General features: G+C 41.5%; 3 protein-coding genes across 4 annotated transcripts in view; all 3 read right to left on the reverse strand.

Moving 5' to 3' along the window:
* LOC109419150 (latrophilin-like protein LAT-2) overlaps positions 1 to 20,615 on the reverse strand; it is a 444,748-nt gene that overhangs the window by 264,323 nt on the left and 159,810 nt on the right. The window lies entirely within an intron of this gene.
* LOC134290174 (uncharacterized protein K02A2.6-like) lies at positions 7,723 to 8,733 on the reverse strand. Its single transcript, XM_062857235.1, has one exon. The coding sequence runs from the start codon at positions 8,731 to 8,733 to the stop codon at positions 7,723 to 7,725; it is 1,011 nt and encodes a 336-aa protein (XP_062713219.1).
* Positions 9,890 to 11,145, reverse strand: LOC115260488 (uncharacterized protein K02A2.6-like). Its single transcript, XM_062857236.1, has 2 exons — positions 10,208 to 11,145; positions 9,890 to 10,022 (listed from the first exon to the last, which is right to left on the reverse strand). Exons 1-2 carry the CDS (start codon positions 11,143 to 11,145, stop codon positions 9,890 to 9,892), a joined length of 1,071 nt encoding a protein of 356 aa, XP_062713220.1.

Here is a 20,615-nt window from a genome sequence, read left to right on the forward strand (position 1 = left end):
AAATTGATGAAGATGGTTATGACAAATACCGATTCTTCCCGTTCATTAGTTTATCATGCATGCTCACTCGTGAAAACGGTAGAAGTAAATGAAATGAAATTATAAAGACACATTTATTCAATGTGTGTGATATTCAGTCTGTATGGCCGATGGCTGACGACGATTTACGTGTCTCTTCAGTTAATGATTCTGAAGAGTTCGGTAAGCTTACACAGCTAATCGCGTTCGGTAATTTTTACCGAAATCTCAACCGCTGAGCGTTTGGTAATGGATTTTTAACGAAATTCTGTAAAAAACTAACAAATTTCGGTAAAATGTTATCGTTTATCTGTCAAACTCTAACGAATGTCGGTAAAAGTTGCTGCCTTTACCGGTTTTTTCCTGTAAAACAAACTTAACGGTTGAGATTTCGGTAAAACATTACCGAAGTCGGTGATTTCTTCTAACTGTGTAAGGTAATATAATTATCTATTCGGCCTTAACTTAAGTTTTTTTTTTTAATTTGCTTCAATTGCTGTTGGCATTGATCCAGAGCGTTAATGATTAATCATAAATTTAATCACGATTAATGATTAATAATTAAGATTAATCAAAAATCATCAATCATAATCACAATTTTTTTTTGTTTGATCATTAACCATTAATCTTAATCACGTTGCTTTCGCAATTTAATCATTAATCAGTAATCATAATCATAAGAATTTTTTTTTGATCAATCATTAATCATTCATCATAAAAAATGATCCACCATATAATTATATATTGTGTATAAAAAAAGTAATAATGACGGTTACTATGGCAACGGTGGCTACGGGGCGTTTATAGGGACAAGCGAAGGTTGATTGCAGAGGGTTGAAAGGGCTTTCAGCCTGGTACCAGGAGGTAGCAGGAGTGTTTCAAGTAGGTACCAGGAGATCTCAGGAGCATTTAAGGAAGTTTTAGGGTCCCCTCAGGGGGTTTCAGGGATTTTAGGAGGTCTCAGGAGTGCTTCAAGTGGTCTTAGAGGGATCTAGGGCAGTTTTAACGGGTCTCAGGGGAGTTTTAACGGGTCTGAGGGCCGTTTCTGTGGCATAGCATGGGGATTCAGGGCGCACCAGAAGGTCTTAGGGGCATTTTAAGGGGGACTCAAGGGGTTTGAAGGGGTCTCATGGGTGTTTCAAAGGATTCAGGGGGTTTCTTGGGGTACCTTGAAGTAAAGGTCATTTTAGGGGGTTTCAGGGAGTACCTGGAGGTCACGCTAGGGAGTAATCAGGTAATGTTTTGTTTATAAATGCTAATTAATCATGATTATGATTGTTTTTCAAACAAATGTATAGTAAAACATACACAACACACACTGACATACATGACATATACATATCTCATCATATATTGGGAAAGGGAGGGACCATCAGGGCACCCGATTGAAACAATTTGGACAGGAGCTTGGAACTGCCTCCTTCTTGTTGTTACCATTTCGTGGATTGAGGGCGGGCTCTTCGACCCCATCTATTGGGAGTATTCTGTCAATCGAGGGCTTGATTGTACAGTTGTTTGTGGGAACTTTCTTCTGGAAGGAGATTCTTTTCCCCTGACGCGGGTTTCGCGCAAGTGGCTCTGCTTGCGGGTCCGCACAGCCCTTTTTGGCCCTTCATACAGGAAAATGACTGACCACTAACAACAGCATAATCTTGATCAAATCGCTTTTCAGATTATTCCAGTGCTATAGGCAGCTGCCTTGCTACAATAGATGGTAGAACAATATCATCATCATCATCAGTACCTGGAGGTCACACTAGGGTTATTGATATTTGGAGCAGGTCTTATGGGCGTTTCCGGGGTCATTTCAGGAAATATCAGAGGATTTTTGGCGGGGTTTAGAGGTGGTTTCAAGGGGTATTCGGAGGAATTTCAGGAAGTTTCAGAGGTTTTGCGGTGGGTTTCAAAGGCGTTACGCAGGCGCTATCGGGGGTTTCGGAGTGTCTCAGGTGCGTTACATGAGACCGACGGATTATTTTTTGCGAGTTTTGTAGGTGTTACGTAGATGTTTCCGATGGTGGTCTCAGGTGCGTTACATGGGGTCCGTGGGGGTTTCAGGCGGATTTGAGAGGCGTTTCATAAAATTTCAGAGGATTTTCAGAGACCTCTTAACGAAAACCCTTGAAGCAGTTATATGTATCCTTGCCAACCAAATTCGCAGCCAAAGAGTTAACTACATTTTTCCTCTCTTTAACCTTCCGTAACTCGCGCGGTTGACTACCTGCGTCAGCACCACACTAATGCTGAGTACAAAAAGCGAGATTTTTTCAACGTGTTGTACAAAATACAACAGCGCGATCGCTCGAGGGTTAAGAATGTGTTGTTTTTCTAAGTTATACTGTAACAGAGTTGTTTAATCACCAAACTGTCTATTCTTCCTTTCCCTACTTCAAACAATAGGTTGTTTCTTCGAGGTACACTTTTGGATCTTAATTTGATCTAGCTAAATGATCATTTAGCTTAGTGATACTTCGGCCAAATGTCTTTACGGTCTAATGAGCCAGTATTTAAAGGGCCTTTGCTGACAACTATACCTCACACAAGATCAAATCGCATACGTATTATTCATATATTTTGTTTTAGGGGTATTCTTTCAAATGATATCTTCTGATATTACAGCTGTCAGTGTTTTATTGTATTATTACTTCTTTTAACAATGTCTGCGCCAACTTGTGGCGTAGTTGGGGGGGGGGTGGTTTGGTGGGTGGCAAAGCTCTTTAAAATTGATTAAAATGCAACTTTTTTCGATTAAATGCGCTCTAGTTTTTACGTGAATATGCATTATTTGTATAAACTGTATCGATTTTGACAGTATTTGATTGATTTTGAGAGGCCTACAAAAATCGCGACAAGTTAGATTGCGAAAATGGATACTCTTAGCTACAACGGATCAGATGTTCGCCATCCGCCAGGTGTTGCAGAAATGCCGCGAATACAACATGCCCACACATCACGTGTTCATCGATTGCAAATCGGCGTATGATATCGATCGATCGAGAACAGCTATGGCAGATTATGCACGAATACGGATTCCCGGATAAACTGATACGGTTGATCAAGGCGACGATGGATCGAGTGATGTGCGTAGTTCGAGTATCAGGGACACTCTCGAGTCCCTTCGAATCTCGCAGAGGGTTACGACAAGGTGATGGTCTTTCGTGCTTGCTGTTCAACATTTTGCTTTAGAAGGTGTAGTAAGGAGAGCGGGAATAAACACGAGTGGGACGATTTTCACGAAGTCCATTCAGCTGCTTGGTTTCGCTGATGTGAAACTACTCGACAACTTATACAGTGCCAGGCCGACTCAGGACACAAGAGACTCTCCGGCAATCCCAGGGTCGGCTAGCTACTGGGTAATCAAGGGCACTTTCGCGATACAAAAACACTAAACACAGATCTTTCACGTTACTAGTATATAATTTATTAAAATCCCTATTTGTTGAGTGTGCGTGTTGTTCTGTGTAATAATTTAGTGTAAATTTGTTATGTATGTCCTATGCTATTCGGTGGTACCGGTACATACCGCTGCTGCTTGTTGATGGTGGGTTCGTTGGGCGACACAGCGACTCCTGTCCAGCTGTGCGGCCGGAAATCTCGCCGGATGACGAGGCGAGCGGTGTCAAGGGCCGGTACTCGGCCGACGGGCCAGCGGGCGATGCAGGGGGGGGGGGGGTGCAGGCGTCTTCCCTCTTAGGCGCAATCGGCCACCTTGGACGGCCGAGAGGGGAAAGCTCCTTTACGATTAGGGCCTATGCCCGAGAATCCGAGGACGGTGTGGCTCCTTTACAAGTTAGGCGCGGGAACCGTTCCCGGTTCCGCGGGCCGAACCGTGTGCTGGACGGTAGACTCTAAAGGTCCATACAAAAGAGGTCCTATTGGAACCAAATGGTATTAATTTTCTGCCTATATGTGCAGAGAGTTTTAATTACCTGAACGTGTAATAATCCCAAATTCCCACTCAGCTCTTGATAAGGGAAAGGGGGGGGGGTTGGTTTCGTTCACTCACTACTGCACAAAACTTGTCCTTTAGCACACGGACGCCTGGTTAACAGTGGCCTAATTTGGGCAATGGCCGTTCTGTTGAATTATTCCCTCATTCCGTCATTCTACGTTTTCTACCATCATAGTAGGGGTATTAGGGGCATAATGGACACCTTAAGCAAATCAGTATGTTATGCCTGTATAACAGACAAAAACGTAACATATTATCAGTTGGCTTACAACTTTAACTTGTTTCTTACGTATTTCAATCATTTACAGCTGGTAGAATGTCATTATTGTGAAGAAATAATGAATTGAAAACCGTGTGTTTTTTGGGGCTGACAGGAAAGGTACGGGGCGAAATGGACACCCATCGGGGCATAATGGACACCCCTGCATGTTTTATGTTGTATCTTTGAGAATATCGACCAGTTAAGTAATTTGCCAACGGAGATCAATACCACAGATATAATACTCCATCTTAGACGAGTTTACATAACTTCTAAGTTAATAAAATACATTTTAGGCTAAAATAATCGGATTGATTTTTTTCAAACCCTCTAAAACGCCTAACAGTATGCAACGCGCGTACATCCATTCATAATTGCCAGTGTTCATTTCGCCCCGAATAGACTACAACATTGAAATTGCAATTTTCATTATGTTCTGATCAAAAATATAATACTTCATCCATTGCTAAATCTACGTATACATGTAAATAAGCTAACAATTCGCTTGTTTGTATGTTGGACACACTCAATCACTCGTAATACCTTATTTGCTGTTGCTTCGAAATTATAAGAAATCCACCATATGAAAAACATACTTCAATTTCAATGATATTTTGGTTATTTTGAAGGAATATAAATGGTACTTTTGATAAATAGAACAATAACTTGTTCCTTTACACTTATGCATTGAAAGTTTTACATAAAAGTCAACGGTTTCGGCAAAAACAGGGGTGTCCATTTCGCCCCGGGTGTCCATTATGCCCCTAATCCCCCTATGCAATATTTCGCTCCAACTGTTTATGACTCCTTCCATGTTTGATTTTTGGTAGCGAACTTACACAGTTACAGCGGCACAGGACCCTAACGCTTCTGTGGTACTTCTACTGTTCTTACACAAGAAACGTGAAGGGTCCGACATTCAACATATAATACAAAACAAAAACCAACAATTTGTAACCAAACGGTTACAGATGATATTGATATTATAGCTCATAAATTTGAGACGATGGCGGAAACGTACATCCGACTAAAAAGTGAAGCCAGGCGAAACGGATTAGTCATTAATGTGTCGAAGACAAAGTACATGATGGCAAAGGGCTCCAGGGAAGAATCAACGCGACCGCAACCCTAATTTTCTATCCACGCAGATGAAATCGAGGCGGTTGAAGAACTCGTGTACTTGGAGTCACTAAGAACCGCTTACAACCATATCAGCAGAAAAATACAGGGACGATTGTGGCAGGAAATCGAGCTTACTTTGGACTCCGCAGAACTCTACATCCGACCGGTACAAGAAGACGTGGTGCGCAGCTGCGCTAGGTGGGTTGACCAAGTGGAGGACGATCTGCGGACCCTTCGCAGAGTGCGGTACTGGAGATGCACAGCCATGGACCGAGTCGAATGAAGACGCCTCCTTCGTTCGTCCCCCTATGCTGAATACCCATGCCTTAACAGCTGTGGCTACAAATAGGGATTGGCGTTCCTACAATCTAACAACACGCTTCAAGATTCTGAAATCCAATTTTGATGTCTCCCCAAAAAAAATCAAAGCATTAACGCCTCAATCAGTGCAAATCTCTTTCAAGTCTTTGTCAACCCTTCCAACTTTGTCCAACATTAGCCGGCGGAAACCACAGAGCCCGAAGATAATTGTCCAGGAACGCCGCCACAAAAAAATATCCTCCCAGCGCTGAGCGGAAAATTGTCGGGTGGAAATAACTCAATTAATCCGCTTTGATGAAGGTTTGTGGGACGACTTTTTTTTAATCTCTTAAGGGTTCAGCACCACCAATCAAAACAACAAAAAAAAAACCGACCGGGTATACGAAGAATGGGGAAAACCGGAGCAAAAATAACGAACCAACGACAAATCGCTGTCGCTTGGTTCAACACAGTTCTGAAAATAAATATGAACAATCTCGGCACACTACCCGTGCCCGTGCGGGACTGCTGCTGACGTGCTTTGGCTCCAAAAGCACAGCAGTGGTGTACACTGTACGTACACACGATGTCAAAAACAAATAGAAATGGGGCACGTTCAGTGTAGTACTAGATTTGTAGTAATGAGCTGAATTTTAGTATGGTGAGAAGGTCAATTCTCCGTTTCTGCAATGAAATGATGCAAAAAGCGTGGGTATTATGATTCTTTGCCTAATTTTATGCTGTTTGAGCAAAACTTTGGATAACTATGTTGTTTATGTTGCAAGAAATGGAGAAAACAACTACACTGCTGCCCAAAATTTTGCTCAAACAGCATTAAATTAGGCAAGGAATCATAATACCCACGCTTTTCGCATCATTTCATTGCAGAAACGGAGAATTGACCTTCTCACCATACTAAAATTCAGCTCATTACTACAAATCTAGTACTTCACCGATTTGTCCTATTATAATTTCTCTTTGTTTTCATCAGGGAGGGTGCAGGCACGTCAAACTCGAACAAACTACGCCTACATAACATGTATCGAGCGGGCCTTCCCAAACAACACAATGCGATTTCGCGGGCCACCCCCATCGACAAAACAAACCGATTTCCAAGCAGGATTCGACTAGGCTTCTGGTCGCGTTGCCAGTCACACTAACACACTCGCAAAAGATGAGTAGTAGGCCTACCGGCCTACCTAGCCGCATGCGGGTCTCCTGGTTTTCATAGGGTTTGGACGTCATACTGCTGCTGGACTGGAAGTTGTTTCTACAAATATCGTATCAAGGCAAGACCAACCACTGACTCGTGGATCCAATTCCATGCGGTACCTACCAGTTGAAATGGTCAGAAAGGTACAAAACCAGCGTTTAGTCGGTCGTCCGTCGAATGTGGGTTGTAAATCGTTGTTTGTAATCTGTTCTCTGATTATATATGCCCGATGTACGAGCTTAATTACCGGGGAAACTAAACAGGAACATGACGTTTCTGCTACGGATCTGTGCATTGCGAGAGGTGCACCACGAGGGTGGGGTGGGATCGTCATTACTAGCGGTTATCAGAATGGGTCACCCGGCGAAAGATGTTATTGTACTGTACTGCATAAATTGTGTTATTTTTATACTTCTGCAGTGGTTTTTCGATTTTGTCACAGTTCTTTTTAATCACGCTTCCGGTTATCTTCTTCCCAAGCAGCACCTGCAACATCATCCACAAAGTGGTGTTCTATACTTTGGTCTAAATGAGTGCCGCTGAAAGCACACGCTACTTCCATCTTGTCAATTGAGTTGCACTTAAACTTATAGGCAACTCCAACGGAAGCTAACTGTAGTATCTCCGAGCAGCTGTAACTCGCGTCCGTCCTCGACAGTCGTCGTACACTTTCTGCCTCCGTTCACCTCACCCAAACCCATAGCCTACTTAGTGTTTGGTTGCGTTCGTTTAGTCGAGCATAACCAAGACAATCTCTTCTCAATATTTTATAGCACAATGCTACAATCCCCCTTTTACATTTAAAAGAAATAAAACCCCATATAATATACATTTATTTCTAATTACTTGTATTCTAAGTTAGTGCGATACAAAATCTTTAAATTTAACTGGTGCTTGTCTTGTCCTCGTAGATTGTTTGAGTCTTGTCTCGCTGCTGCACCCTTCAATTGGATCTTCTGATACTGCTTCTTCCAACGGTGTCAAAACTGAGGAGTCTTCTGGATTCAGTACTCTTTTCAAATGAGCCGAACTCCGTCGGTATTCTTTGCCAGAATTCGTAGATTTGACAATCGTATCCGTTCCCGTTTTCTTCACCACAATGAAATCTTCATCAGCATAATCAGTATCAAGTTTATTGCTCTTCTTCATTCGTTTCGCCAACACTCGATCTCCAACTTCCAATTCACTTTCTTTTGCTCCTCGCCTTTTGTCACTATATAGCTTCCCTTTCTCCTTGATTAATCGATCCTTTTCACGTACACTGTCGTCTTCGAGAAATGTTGATATTGTTGGTAACTTGCTCTTGATTTTTCGGCCGAACATAAGTTCACCGGGAGATTTTCCAGTCGTAGTATGCTTCGTTGAATGATACGTTAATAAGTAGCTGGACAGCTCTTTTCTCCAATCCTGCCCTAGCTCTTGGGCGATTCGTAAACGTTTAAGAATTGACCGGTTTTGTCTCTCCACTTCGCCGTTCGATTGTGGCCAATATGGTATGGTATTACTTAGTTTAGTTCCATTTGCATTGCAAAATTCTTTAAACTCAATACATTCCGAACTGAGTTGTGGGGCATTATCTGCCTTCAGCACATTTGGAATACCGTATCGACTGAACATTACAGACAATTCTCTAATGACGTCTTTTGCTGTGATGCTCGTCATTTCACACACTTCCATAAAACGACTGTAACAGTCGATGACGACCAGCAAGTATTGCCCTTCCGGTAACGGTCCCAGGAAATCCAAAGCAATGGTTACCCATGGCGCCATCGGTAGTTCGCTGCGGAGCATTGGTTCAGGTCGTTCAGGTGCTGCCACCAGAGTACACCCTCGGCAATGTTTCACTAGTTTTTCAACGTCCGAATCCATCTTTGGCCACCATACGTTAGAGCGAAGATGATTTTTCATCATAGTTATACCTGGATGACCTTCGTGGGCAGTTTCCAAAACTTTTTCACGTAATTGTCGTGGAATGACAATTCTGTCTGCTCTCAAAAGCACATTTTCTACTTCGCATAGTTCATTGGCAACAACTCGAAATTCTAAAGGAAGTTTCTGTAAATCTCCCTGCAATAAGATTTCCAGTACTTGTTGAATATCGGGATCCTCTCTTGAAGCTTCAACAATATTCTTCCAAGAAAGAGCAGAAGACTTTGCCGCCTGTAGAGCGACTTCCTGTATCCAAATTTCTTCGGAGGAATCAAACGGTTTAGGCTCTAAAACAGCCAATCGCGAAAGACTATCGGCAACATTGTCTTGTCCCGAAATATGAATGACTCTGTAGTCAAACATCTGCAGTCTTAGAACCCAGCGCTCTATGCGGGCGCAAGGCTTAGAACGTTTTGTGAAAAGAAAACTTAAAGCTTTACAATCGGTAAATATGTCGAACATTTTACCAAGTACGTAATTTTGAAAACGTTCCACACCCCACACAATCGCGAGAGCTTCTTTTTCGGTTTGACAGTACCGACGTTCTGTTTCCGTTAACGATTTGGAAGCTGCACTGATGACCCGATGTGAACCGGTTTGATCGAACTGTACCAATAATGCCCCGAGTCCTACAGGGCTAGCATCCGTAATAATTGCTGTACGATCTTCGACTTTGTAGAACCCTAAGCGTTTCACATCACCCATAGCTCGTTTGACCTCTTCGAAAGATCTTGCCTGTTCCAATGTCCATTCAAATTTAGAGTTTTTTAATAATAATCTCCTGAGTGGCTCGTCAATCGTGGCCAAATTCGGTATGAATTTGTTCATATAATTGGCCAAACCCAGAAAGCTTCTCAGTTCTCCTTCATTTTGAGGCTCTCGAAAAGACAACAGTGCTTGTGTTTTCGATTTAGAAGGCTTAATACCATCAGGAGTGATATTGTGACCAAGGAAATCAACTTCAGTGACACGTAGTCGGCACTTCTCCCAATTCAATTCTACATTCCGATTTTTCAAACGAGCTAACACCTGAAAAACAAATATTTGCTTTGTAACACTAGTTTTATTTTAAATCAATTGTTAATACAAATAATCATTATTGTACCTTCTGCAGCCGTTCGTCATGTTCCTCCAAAGTCTCTCCTTCTACAATTACGTCATCGATATACCAAGATGTACCTTCACATCCGGTGAGAATTTCATCCATCGCCTTCTGGAACAATGGATCACTAAAATAACTAAAACAGCCGCTATGAAATGAACAGATAGCGCCACCGTAGCCTTGTGTGTTTGATGTAACTCGACTGCTGTCACTGTGTTACCGTCCATATACGGTGGCGCTTTTGTTTTGATGCGGTGAGTAGCGGAAAAGTCGGCTTCAATGATCCATTCTGGAGCCGAAATCAGCCCGAACGGTAGACGTTTGAAACGGAAAAGTCCTTGAGGAGTGATGAACGTTGTAGCGTCTCGTGATTCTTCCGCCAGCTCAATTTGCAGGAAAGCTTCACGGATGTCCAATTTGCTCCATATCTTGCCCTTACCAACACGTGCCAAATAGTCGTCCACTGCTGGCATTGGATGTCGTTCACGCAAGACTGCTTCATTTACTCGACGCAGATCAAGGCACAATCGTGGTTCGCCATTCGTCTTACCAACCACCACCAATGGAGACACCCAGCTAGCCGGTCCAGACTTCAATTCGATTATGTCACGATTCATCAACTCAGTCAGTTTTTGGTTTACCGCTTGTTCCATTGGAATTGGAATACGACGCATTGGCTGAAAAACTGGCACAAACTTTGGATCCAAATGAATATGTGCCTTGATTCCTCGAATCTTTGCAAAAGGAGTTTGCTCTCTTTTGACTACATTGATATCCAAACCAACTTTCAAGACGCCGAGCAACTTAGCAGTTTTATCACCCAACAAGCAACGTTGACCGCCTCGCACCACCAGGAATTCTGCTGTTGCTTCCTTCAGTCCCACTGCCACTTTTGCTACGAAAGATCCAAGCACCTCTAACGGGTTTTCACTACCGTACGCACGAAGAATGCGAGAGCTGCCTTTGGTAGAGGAAACAACAGAGACCCGTTCGTTCTTCAGATTGATCCATGCGCTGTCACTGATGAGATTTGCATCCGCTCCGGAGTCTACCAGCATTTCAATTTTCACACCACCAATAGTGCATGGGATCACATTAGACTCATTACCCGAATAAAAAGCGTAGTAAGCTTTTTCTGGCTTTTCGTCTTCATCAGCGCGCATATCCGTTGCTTCGTAGTCTTTGTTGCTTTTATCCTCAACTGCTTGGACTTTCTTTTCAGTACGGTCCATAGCCTCATTGCGTTTCATCTTGCGGCACAACTTCTCGAAATGGCCATACAGTTTACAATGGCGACATTGTTTCCCACGAGCAGGACAGATCGAAGCCGTGGCAATATGTCCAGTGCGCCCGCAGTTAAAACACGACTTGTCCCGGGGCTTGTCACGAGCAAAAAAAATCCGCTTTCACACCTTGTTGCTTCCGTGGCGGTCCGACACGATACACTTTTTCCGGCGGCGAATTTGTGATATCTGCCAACTGCCGTTCAACTCCTTCCTGAGCAATACCCAAAGCTTCAATATCCGGAAATGGCAAGTCTTTCATCAAAATCCGCTTACGAACTTCGTTTGAACTGCATCCTTCCACAACAGCATCTGTCAAATGAATTTCGACTAATATTTGTTCCATCTCCGATCCATATTTGTCGAATCCACACTCCGAGACTTGTTGCTTGAGCCGAATGACATAATCCGCAAATCGTTCTCCTGACTTCTGCTTCATTGAGCGTAATTTCCGGCGTTCAGATGTATTTTGATGTCGGGGTTCAAAAAATTCGTCCAATTTGTCCACCGCAGCATCGTACCAGTTCGGGACCAACGAGACAATCGGAATGTGATCACGGTCACGCAAGTTTTTGAAAACCGTCTGTAACGCAGGTCCGCCAAGATGTAGCAACTTAGCTCGCATCAGTTGCTGGTCCGTGATGTTATACGCTGCGAAATAACATTCGAGCGACTCCTTCCACGCCTTCCATTCCTTGGATAGCTTTCCCGATTCGATTTGATTGCAACGGAATGGGGGAACCGGGCGTGCTTCCTCCATCTAAAATGAAACGAGATTCAAGTCAATCATTTTCATCTCTTTGTCAAAACATATCTTCAATTTGAATGCATTGAGCAGCTTTTTCCAACTCAATAACTAATCACCATGTTTTCATTTGAAATCATCCATAATCCGTAGCTGCAGTAGCCGTCATTTGGTTACCATGGAAACTTAGAATCAATCCATCATTATTATCATGTTCGTTTTTTTTTTTTTTTTTCATCCGTTCGACACGAATCATAGTAACCCATGCGTTCATTCAAATTTTCATACGCAAACATAACCGTCACTTGGTTACCCAGGTAACAAGCAGCAAACTGAAAATTTTCACCCTGGTGCACAAACACATGTTCCAACCAGCAATAATCTTTTTTTATCAGGAGAATTCTGTGCAATTCTCGCCAGTATGTCTTTTGTGCCATTATTCTGGAAAACCCATGTGGTCTTCGCCAATCCATGGAAAATTCTAATAATTTTCGCTCATATTCTGGAAAGTTCTTTCAACTTTCGCGTTTACAAACGGGCGAGTCAAACTCGTAATTTGGAGAATTCTTTAAATTCTCGCCAAAAATCACTTGGGAAAATCAATATTTTCCGCTTTCTCCAGATGCTCAAAGCATTCACAATTTATGAAATATTATAATTACCTTTAATAGTTGCCGTTTCGTTCCGCTTTTTCTTTTCAATCCTCAAACCTCGTACGCCAGATTGTAGTATCTCCGAGCAACTGTAACTCGCGTCCGTCCTCGACAGTCGTCGTACACTTTCTGCCTCCGTTCACCTCACCCAAACCCATAGCCTACTTACACGGTCAGAAAATTCACACAAAATTGAGCTAAACTGGAACAGCTCAAAAAATGAGTAAATTTTTTTCCAGCGATAGCGCTGGCCCAAGTGCGAAAATCTCATCAGTTTAAGCCGTATAATATTCTTGAAGATGTGAAGAATATTATACGGCTTAAACCAGTTGAATTTTTGCACTTGGGCCATCGCTATCGCTGGAAATGCAATTTACTCAATTTTTGAGCTGTTCCAGTTTAGCTCAGTTTTGTGTGAATCTTACTCATTTTAGAGTAACATTTTCTTAGCGTGTAGTGTTTGGTTGCGTTCGTTTAGTCGAGCATAACCAAGACAATCTCTTCTCAATATTTTATAGCACAATGCTACACTAACGATCCCTCCGCATCTGGTGGCAGGAATGAGAAACCTATGAAAAGAGGGGCTCCGCCAAAATTTGCCATTGCGCAGCATAGGCAAACTGCACTTTTTTCACTTTTTCATATCGAATTCCGCATCGTAGAGAAACAAACGAGCACTTTTTGAAAAGAAAATCTAATTATCTTTCAGATGCGCTTAGATCCGGTAGGTACTTACGAACAACTTATGTGATTAATTTGAGGAGCTCTTGCTATGCCTCCGGCGGGCAATCTTCCGGATTTTTTGTTAGCTGGTCAATCCGGTGTCTGTCGCCGTGGGCATCGAGATTGATGATAATAGAAGCCATTACCAATGGAAAATAGCAACCACCAAGGCAAAATATGAGTTAATTTTGAAAACGAAAAATTGAATTTTTGATGTAAACAAACGATTTTCACCTTATCTCACTTAGCGCCTCTACAATTAGGGGTCATCCGAAATCGCCTATTCCATTTTATTCAAGTTGCATAAACATTCACAATAGAGGTAATAAACTATAGAGGAAGAATGTCGCTGGCGTCGCTGCCGAAACATCTCTTGCTGGCGGAGATAGGCCGGGCTATAAGTGTCAAAGCGAAAAAGTATGCAGTTTGACAGATAGATACCCGACATGTTTGCGAGCGAGAACAAAGGGAACAGCAGCGACATTCGTCCTTTATAGTTTATTAACTCTATTACATTCACAATCTGCGCTTTTTGGGTTTAAAGGAAGAAGCAATTGTGTTCTATCGTCTATAATACAGACAGTGAATAAATTGCACTAAGGTTGCTGTTACTGGCTTTGAAACAAGTCGTGTTGCTTGGGCTTCTCCTTAATTCTTGTTGCTCTTTATATTGAATAAAAGAGCGGAAAATGGCGTAGCGAACTAGCGCTAGTGACTGTCAAACGATACACTGCAACGATCGACGCGCCACGAAGAACAGTGGTGGGTGTAGGTACCTTTTTCACGGTGTTGTTTACGGTGAAGTAACATCGCGAAAAGGGTTCCAGCCAACACACGATCGCATAGGGTTCTTTTTTCTTTATTATGGCACGACGTCCCCACTGGGACTTGGTGTTCTTTGAGCATTTCCACAGTTATTAATTAAAGGGCTTTCAATGAGTACAATGATACACTATGTCCACGGAGCCGAGAAAATTTTCCCGACTGGTACGGGAATCGAACCCGCCGTATCCGGATTGGCGATCCATAGCCTTAACCACCAGGCTAACTGGAGACCCCATAGGGTAAAAAATATAATTTGGACATGTATGTTATTTGGACATGCACGGCAATGTATGTGTTGTTCCGGAGAGCTTATTTAAGTAGACAGTTCTCAATATGGATTATTGAATCAAACAGACCCTATTCTGATGACTTACGTTGAAAATACGCTTAACCCGTATCGGCCTGAGTCGGCGCATACGAACTAAAACTCTCGCCGTTCAGTGAACACTCAACGGATTTAAATAATTTTTTCACAGTATGTATACTCGTACATATGTCTAGTTTGTAAAAGTGGACAGAGAACGTCGGAATGGTCCCTGTGGCCGGAGTTATTCCGGTGGGTTACTGGGTCAGATCCCTATAAAAAGGGCTGTTTTTTTGGTACACAGAAAGTTTTTCGTTATGATTCGCAATAAAATTTACTCTATTTTCATTAAAATTTACTCCTCCACCATCGAACATTGTTTATGAACATGTTTAGACCGTAGGGCCACCGGACAATATTCCGAAGAACCTGCGGCATACTGTATATAGGGCTTTGGGACAGAAGGTCGAAGGACAAATGGTCGAAGGACAAAAGGACGAAGGACAAAAGGTCGAATGGACAAAAGGTCGAATGGACAAAAGGTCGAATGGACAAAAGGTCGAATGGACAAAAGGTCGAATGGACAAAAGGTCAAATGGACAAAAGGTCGAATGGACAAAAGGTCGAATGGGCAAAAGGTCGAATGGACAAAAGGTCGAAGGGACAAAAGGTCGAATGGGACAAAAGGTCGAATTTTAGTAGACCAATTTACCAGTTGGTATTTCTCGCTTATAAGACAAACATTTTTGAGAAGTCTTTATTGCCGCTCTTTGAAAGAAATATTGTAGTGCTGTTATAGAAATCATATGCATTTCAGTCACTAACATTTCCATAGGAAATTTTTCCTTCTTTTGTTTGTAGGCTGTTCTTTCAAGTTCTGTTAATGTAGTATTTAATTAATGGCAATTTAGTTTAGTTTTTTGTTCAGGAATTTTTCCTTTTTAAATTTATAGGCTGTACTTTTAACTTTTGTTAGTGAAATAATTATTGACTCCTTAGGGACTTATTTTTCAATCAGAAATTTTGCCTTCTTCTTACCAATATCTGTTCTTTCTAACTGTACTGCAGAAACATTCATAAACTACTTGTGCTTAGTGATCATCCCCTCTTGGATTGATAGGTAGATCCTAATAATTATATTGTATAAGTAAACAATTTCATTTTGTTTGCTCATACTGGCGTAACGCCAAAAATTGAGAATTTTCGATCTCGCTCTCCCTGTCCTAAACTAACTATATTGCTTGTTACACTTTTGCAAACCACCCTCCCCCTATAATCGTGACGTACTTCATGGATCACCCCTACAATACCCAGAGATTTGTCCTTTTCTAATTTATAGACTGTTTGACTTTATTTAACGTTGAACCATTCGTCATTGAAATCATCGTCATCATCAAACATTTGAAAGCAGTTTTTTCGTTCAAATCAAACATTATTGCAACGAAAATGGATTCACTGTGTTCCACATGAGGAATAGAATACAGTGAATACATTTTTGTAGTCGTTGTTTTGATTTACAGCGAATAAACTGCTTTTTTATTTTCGAAAAATGATGACGGATGCTTGAGCCTTAATAGCATAGATGATTGGAATTTCAAATGAGAATATTCTCTGATTCATCCTTCTTCAACCCATAGGCTGTTCTTTCAAGGAATCAGAGATGGCATGCTCCTCAGTGGGAAACGTGTGAAGAGAAAACATACACTCTACACACGACTTTCAACGAGAGCGAGGGTGAACTACGCAACTTTTTTCACACACAAACCACCCGCTCACCCTCAAAGTGAGTGCTCAAACAAATGTTACCACAAACATGTTTTTTTTTCAGTTGCTGCGTGCACATTTTGTGCGCGCAGAAAATGTGCACACAAAAATTCGTGTTGAGAGCGCACTCAGTCGTGCTTCCAGTGCAATACTTTGTGTACCACAGGAGTATAAAACTACTTGCTTGTCTAAGACATCACATAAATCACAGACAAATAGATGTGACACTAACGAAATTTCAATCTCGTATATCTCATGATCCTGATTACTTAGAAAGTTGGTGTCTTCGGCAAAATTGTTTGACTGGTCAAGGACTAACCGATAATAAGATTTAAGATTCAAAATTCTACCGCTAGGCGGTGCTAGTGAGCTAGAAAATTTAGTTTTTCATAAATATCAGGAAAATTTGCCAAAAAATGCAACTAGCGCCGCGTAGCTGTTGAAACTTGAACCAAACGGTAATTATTCTGAAAGCCCTTGATCTACCAAACCATATTGCCGAAGACACCATCTTTCTACAAAATGAGGATGCTGAGATATGCGAAATTTAAAATTTGTTTGCTCTCTAGCGCCGCCTAGTGGTAGAATTTTAAATCTTAAGTCTTATTATCGGTTAGCCCTTGACCAGCCAAACAACTTTGCCGAAGACACCAACTCTCTAAGTAATCAGGATCATGAGATATATAAGATTGAATTTTCGCTAGTGTCACATCTACTTGTCTGTGATTTATGTGATATCTTACACAAGCAGATGCAACATTGACAAAATTCCCATCCCATATATCTCAGGAACCTGATTACTTAGAGAGTTGGTTTCTTTGGCAAAGTTGTTCAGCTGGTCAAGGGCTTTCAGAATATGGGCCGTGTGATTTGTGATTTCACCGCTAGGCGGCGCTAAATAGCGTACAAATTTTACATTTCACATATCTCAGCATTCTGATTCGGCAAAATTGTTTGGTAGATCAAGGGCTTTCAGGATAATTATCGTTTGGTTCGAGTTTCTGCAGCTAGGTGGCGCTAGTTGCAATTTTTTGCAAATTTTCCTGATATTTATGGAAAACAAAATTTGTTAGCTCACTAGCACCACCTGTTGGTGGAATTTGGAACCAAAATATTCATCAACTGTAAGTCCTTGACCAGCTTAAGACGTCTGCTTGTCTCTGATATCACAGGATTTGATACCCCTTAGCGGGTTTTGGACTTACTGGCATGCTTTCGGTTCACCAAATGCTCACACAACACTGACCTCTTTAAACACACTGCGTGTGCACTGAGTTCTGTTTTTTTCTGCGTGCGCGCAGAAATTGCGCACTGGGATTATGATATACGGGCTCTCATTGCTCTCACGCAGCACTCTAATCACCCGCACAAAAACTCTGCGTGAGAGAAATTATGTACATTTTATTGTGCGTTTTTTCTCTTTCTCTTTTGTAAGGTACACCCTTAAATGAAACAACACAGCACACGAGTAACTTTCACACAGCGACCGAAAAGACAAAAGAATTTTCACGCAGATTTGTGTAACACCGGATCAGCACATTTTGTGTGTTGATCCAGTGTTACACAAATCTGCGTGAAAATTCTTTTGTCTTTTCGGTCGCTGCGTGAAAGTTACTCGTTGCGCTGTGTACATCGAGTTCTGCGTGTAAATGAAACTGAGAAGTTCAGTGAAAGATGAGCGTAAATGGGCACAATTTCTGCGTGACATGCCATGCAAGGAATATTATTTTCCATATTTAACCTTAACTTACCATTACTTTTCATAATTTATGGGCATCTATTTCGAATTGCAATACGGTAAAAATTGCTGCATATAAGCTATTGCAAGTTTTAGAAGACACTTTCCTATTTTCCAATAATGGTTGTTTTGAAGTTGTTGAATATTTTTTCTATCACTCGTTCTATTTTTTAATCGTCGTTTTTCTGTCGAATTCTGATCACTTTTTCATGTCTTCCAATTTGTCTTTAGTCTATTTAACCTCTTTACCCTTTTAGACCTTTTGTCCATCGACCTTATGTCTTTCGACCTTTTGTCATAGATTCTTTGTTAAGTATACTTAACTCTTTATTTTGAAATTTTGTGACTAATCCACCTAAAAGTGCGGCAAAAATTCACTTTTGTCATAAATGGAGATAGAGTATTAGTGTCTTCAGCAACGTTGCAGAAAAATGTCTTGTTGGAAAGTTTTCCGAATAAACCATAAATCATAAAATAGTTTTAAGAGTTATGTGTCATTTTTTGTGGACGACCCCTTAAAATATGTTTCTTTTTGCCTTTCTCGTACACCAAGGTGTACCGAAAGGCTATATGTTCACTCCAAAAACGAAAATTTGATAGAGCCTCCGGAGGGGTCAAGTCTTATATACCAATCGACTCAGCTCGCCGAATTGAGGTGATGTCTGTGTGTGTGTATGTGTGTGTGTGTGTGTGTGTGTGTATGTGTGTGTGTATGTGTGTGTACAAAAAAACACATCACTTTTTGGCAGTAAACCTCATCTGATTTCAATGACCGACGGTTCATTCGACGCGGAATCTGGTCCCATTGTTTCCTATTGAAATTGGTTCGGATCGGTTCAGCCGTTCCGGAGATATGGCCATTTAGATGTTCCGGAACGGTACCCCAGGAAGGGACCAGAAAATGCATCAAACCCATGCATGCGACACATCAAACCACGGCATTTTCGATAACCTGATGAGCGGTAAGCAGAAAAATAGTCTAAGACCATATCTGAACCGGTAGTGTTCCGGAACCGGTTCCGGGTGTCCCGCCGGAAGTGGCAAATATCAAAGTGAATCAAACCCATGCATGAGACACATCAAACCACGGCATTTTCGATAACCTGATGAGCGGTAAGCAGAAAAATAGTCTCAGATCATATCATGGAAGTGGCCAAATATACAATTGAACCAAACCCATACATGCGACACATCAAACCACGGCAATTTCGATGACCTGATGGACAATGAGCAGGAAAACCATCTAAGATCATATCTGAACCAGTAGTGTTCCAGAACCGGTTCCGGGGTTCCCGCCGAAGTGGGTAAATCTGAAAGAGAAACGAACCCGTACATGCGTCACATCAAATAGCAGTTTTTTAGATTACCTAATGAACGGTCAGCAAGTGTTTCGGAATCGGTTTTGAGTGGCCGGAAGAGGCCAAATGTAAAAGTGAACCAAATCCAGGCATGTGACACATCAAATCGTGGCTTTTGCGCTAACCTGATGAACAGTTGGCTAGAAAATAGCCTTACGTCACTGGTAGTGGTCCGGATTTGGTTCAGAGAGTCCCGTCGAAATTGTCAAACCCTGCATGTGACACCTTCAATTTGCAGCGTTTTTGGTTAACCGATGAGCAGTTAACAAGACAATAATGTTAGACCATATTTGGTTCAGCCGGTAGTTACCCGGAATCAGATCCGGTTAGTAAAATATAAAATTTAACCAAACCCATGGATGCGGTACATCAAATCACGACCAGTCTTGTAAACATTCGACACTTTTTACTACCTTCATTTCGTTGCCGCAGTCGGGTGTCAGTCGGCTTTGTTACATTCGTGCGCTATCGTTACCTCTTACCTACACACAACACGAGCAGTAGAACGAAGACTGATCACGACTTATCGACAACCTGATGGAAAAATAGGGTCAGACCACATTAGATTCCCGGTAGTGTTGCGGGTTCAGCTGTGGCTTCGAAAGTGGTTAGAAGTAAAAGTGAAGCAAACCCATTCATGCGATATATCAAATCGCGGTGATTAGGTAAAGGTGAATAAATAGCAAAAAAATATTCTCAGACCATAATTGGGACAACCGGTAGTGTCATGGTCCATGAATCATGGAATCAGATCCGGCTATCCCACCGGAAATTACCAAGAATAAAAATGAACCAAACCCATACATACGACACATCAGATCGCAGATTTTTTGATAATCTAATGAATGGTTAGCAAGAAAATAGCCTTAGATCACATTAGAGACTAGCTGTTGTGTAGCAGAAAAAACGTTCATGTGAAAAATTAAATCGTGGCTTTATTTAATGGCCTGATAAACATTAGGTATGAACAACAGTGATGAATAGGTCTAAGTTCTCATATATGAGAACAAAATATAGACAAAACTAAAGCGATCTCATCAAATCGTACCATTTCAGATTCCTAAGGTGTAAAGTTATAGCCAGATTGGTCAACGTTGAATGGAAAAATAAGAATTTGATCGCGTAAACAGAAGATGGTGGCTGTTTTAAGGAATTTTGAGCTCTAAAACTATGTAAAATAAGTGTATTTGGTATGGGAAATTTGTTTGAAGTCCACCAGAATATCTAAAATAGCGGTCCAAAGTCCAAGATAATGGGCCAGTATTCAAGTTAGTGCCTATTTTAGAGGATTTTTAATTCTTGCATTATGGGCATATTATGAAAATAT

This window comes from Aedes albopictus, chromosome 3, assembly GCF_035046485.1.
Source record: "Aedes albopictus strain Foshan chromosome 3, AalbF5, whole genome shotgun sequence".
NCBI classification, from domain to species: domain Eukaryota; kingdom Metazoa; phylum Arthropoda; class Insecta; order Diptera; family Culicidae; genus Aedes; species Aedes albopictus.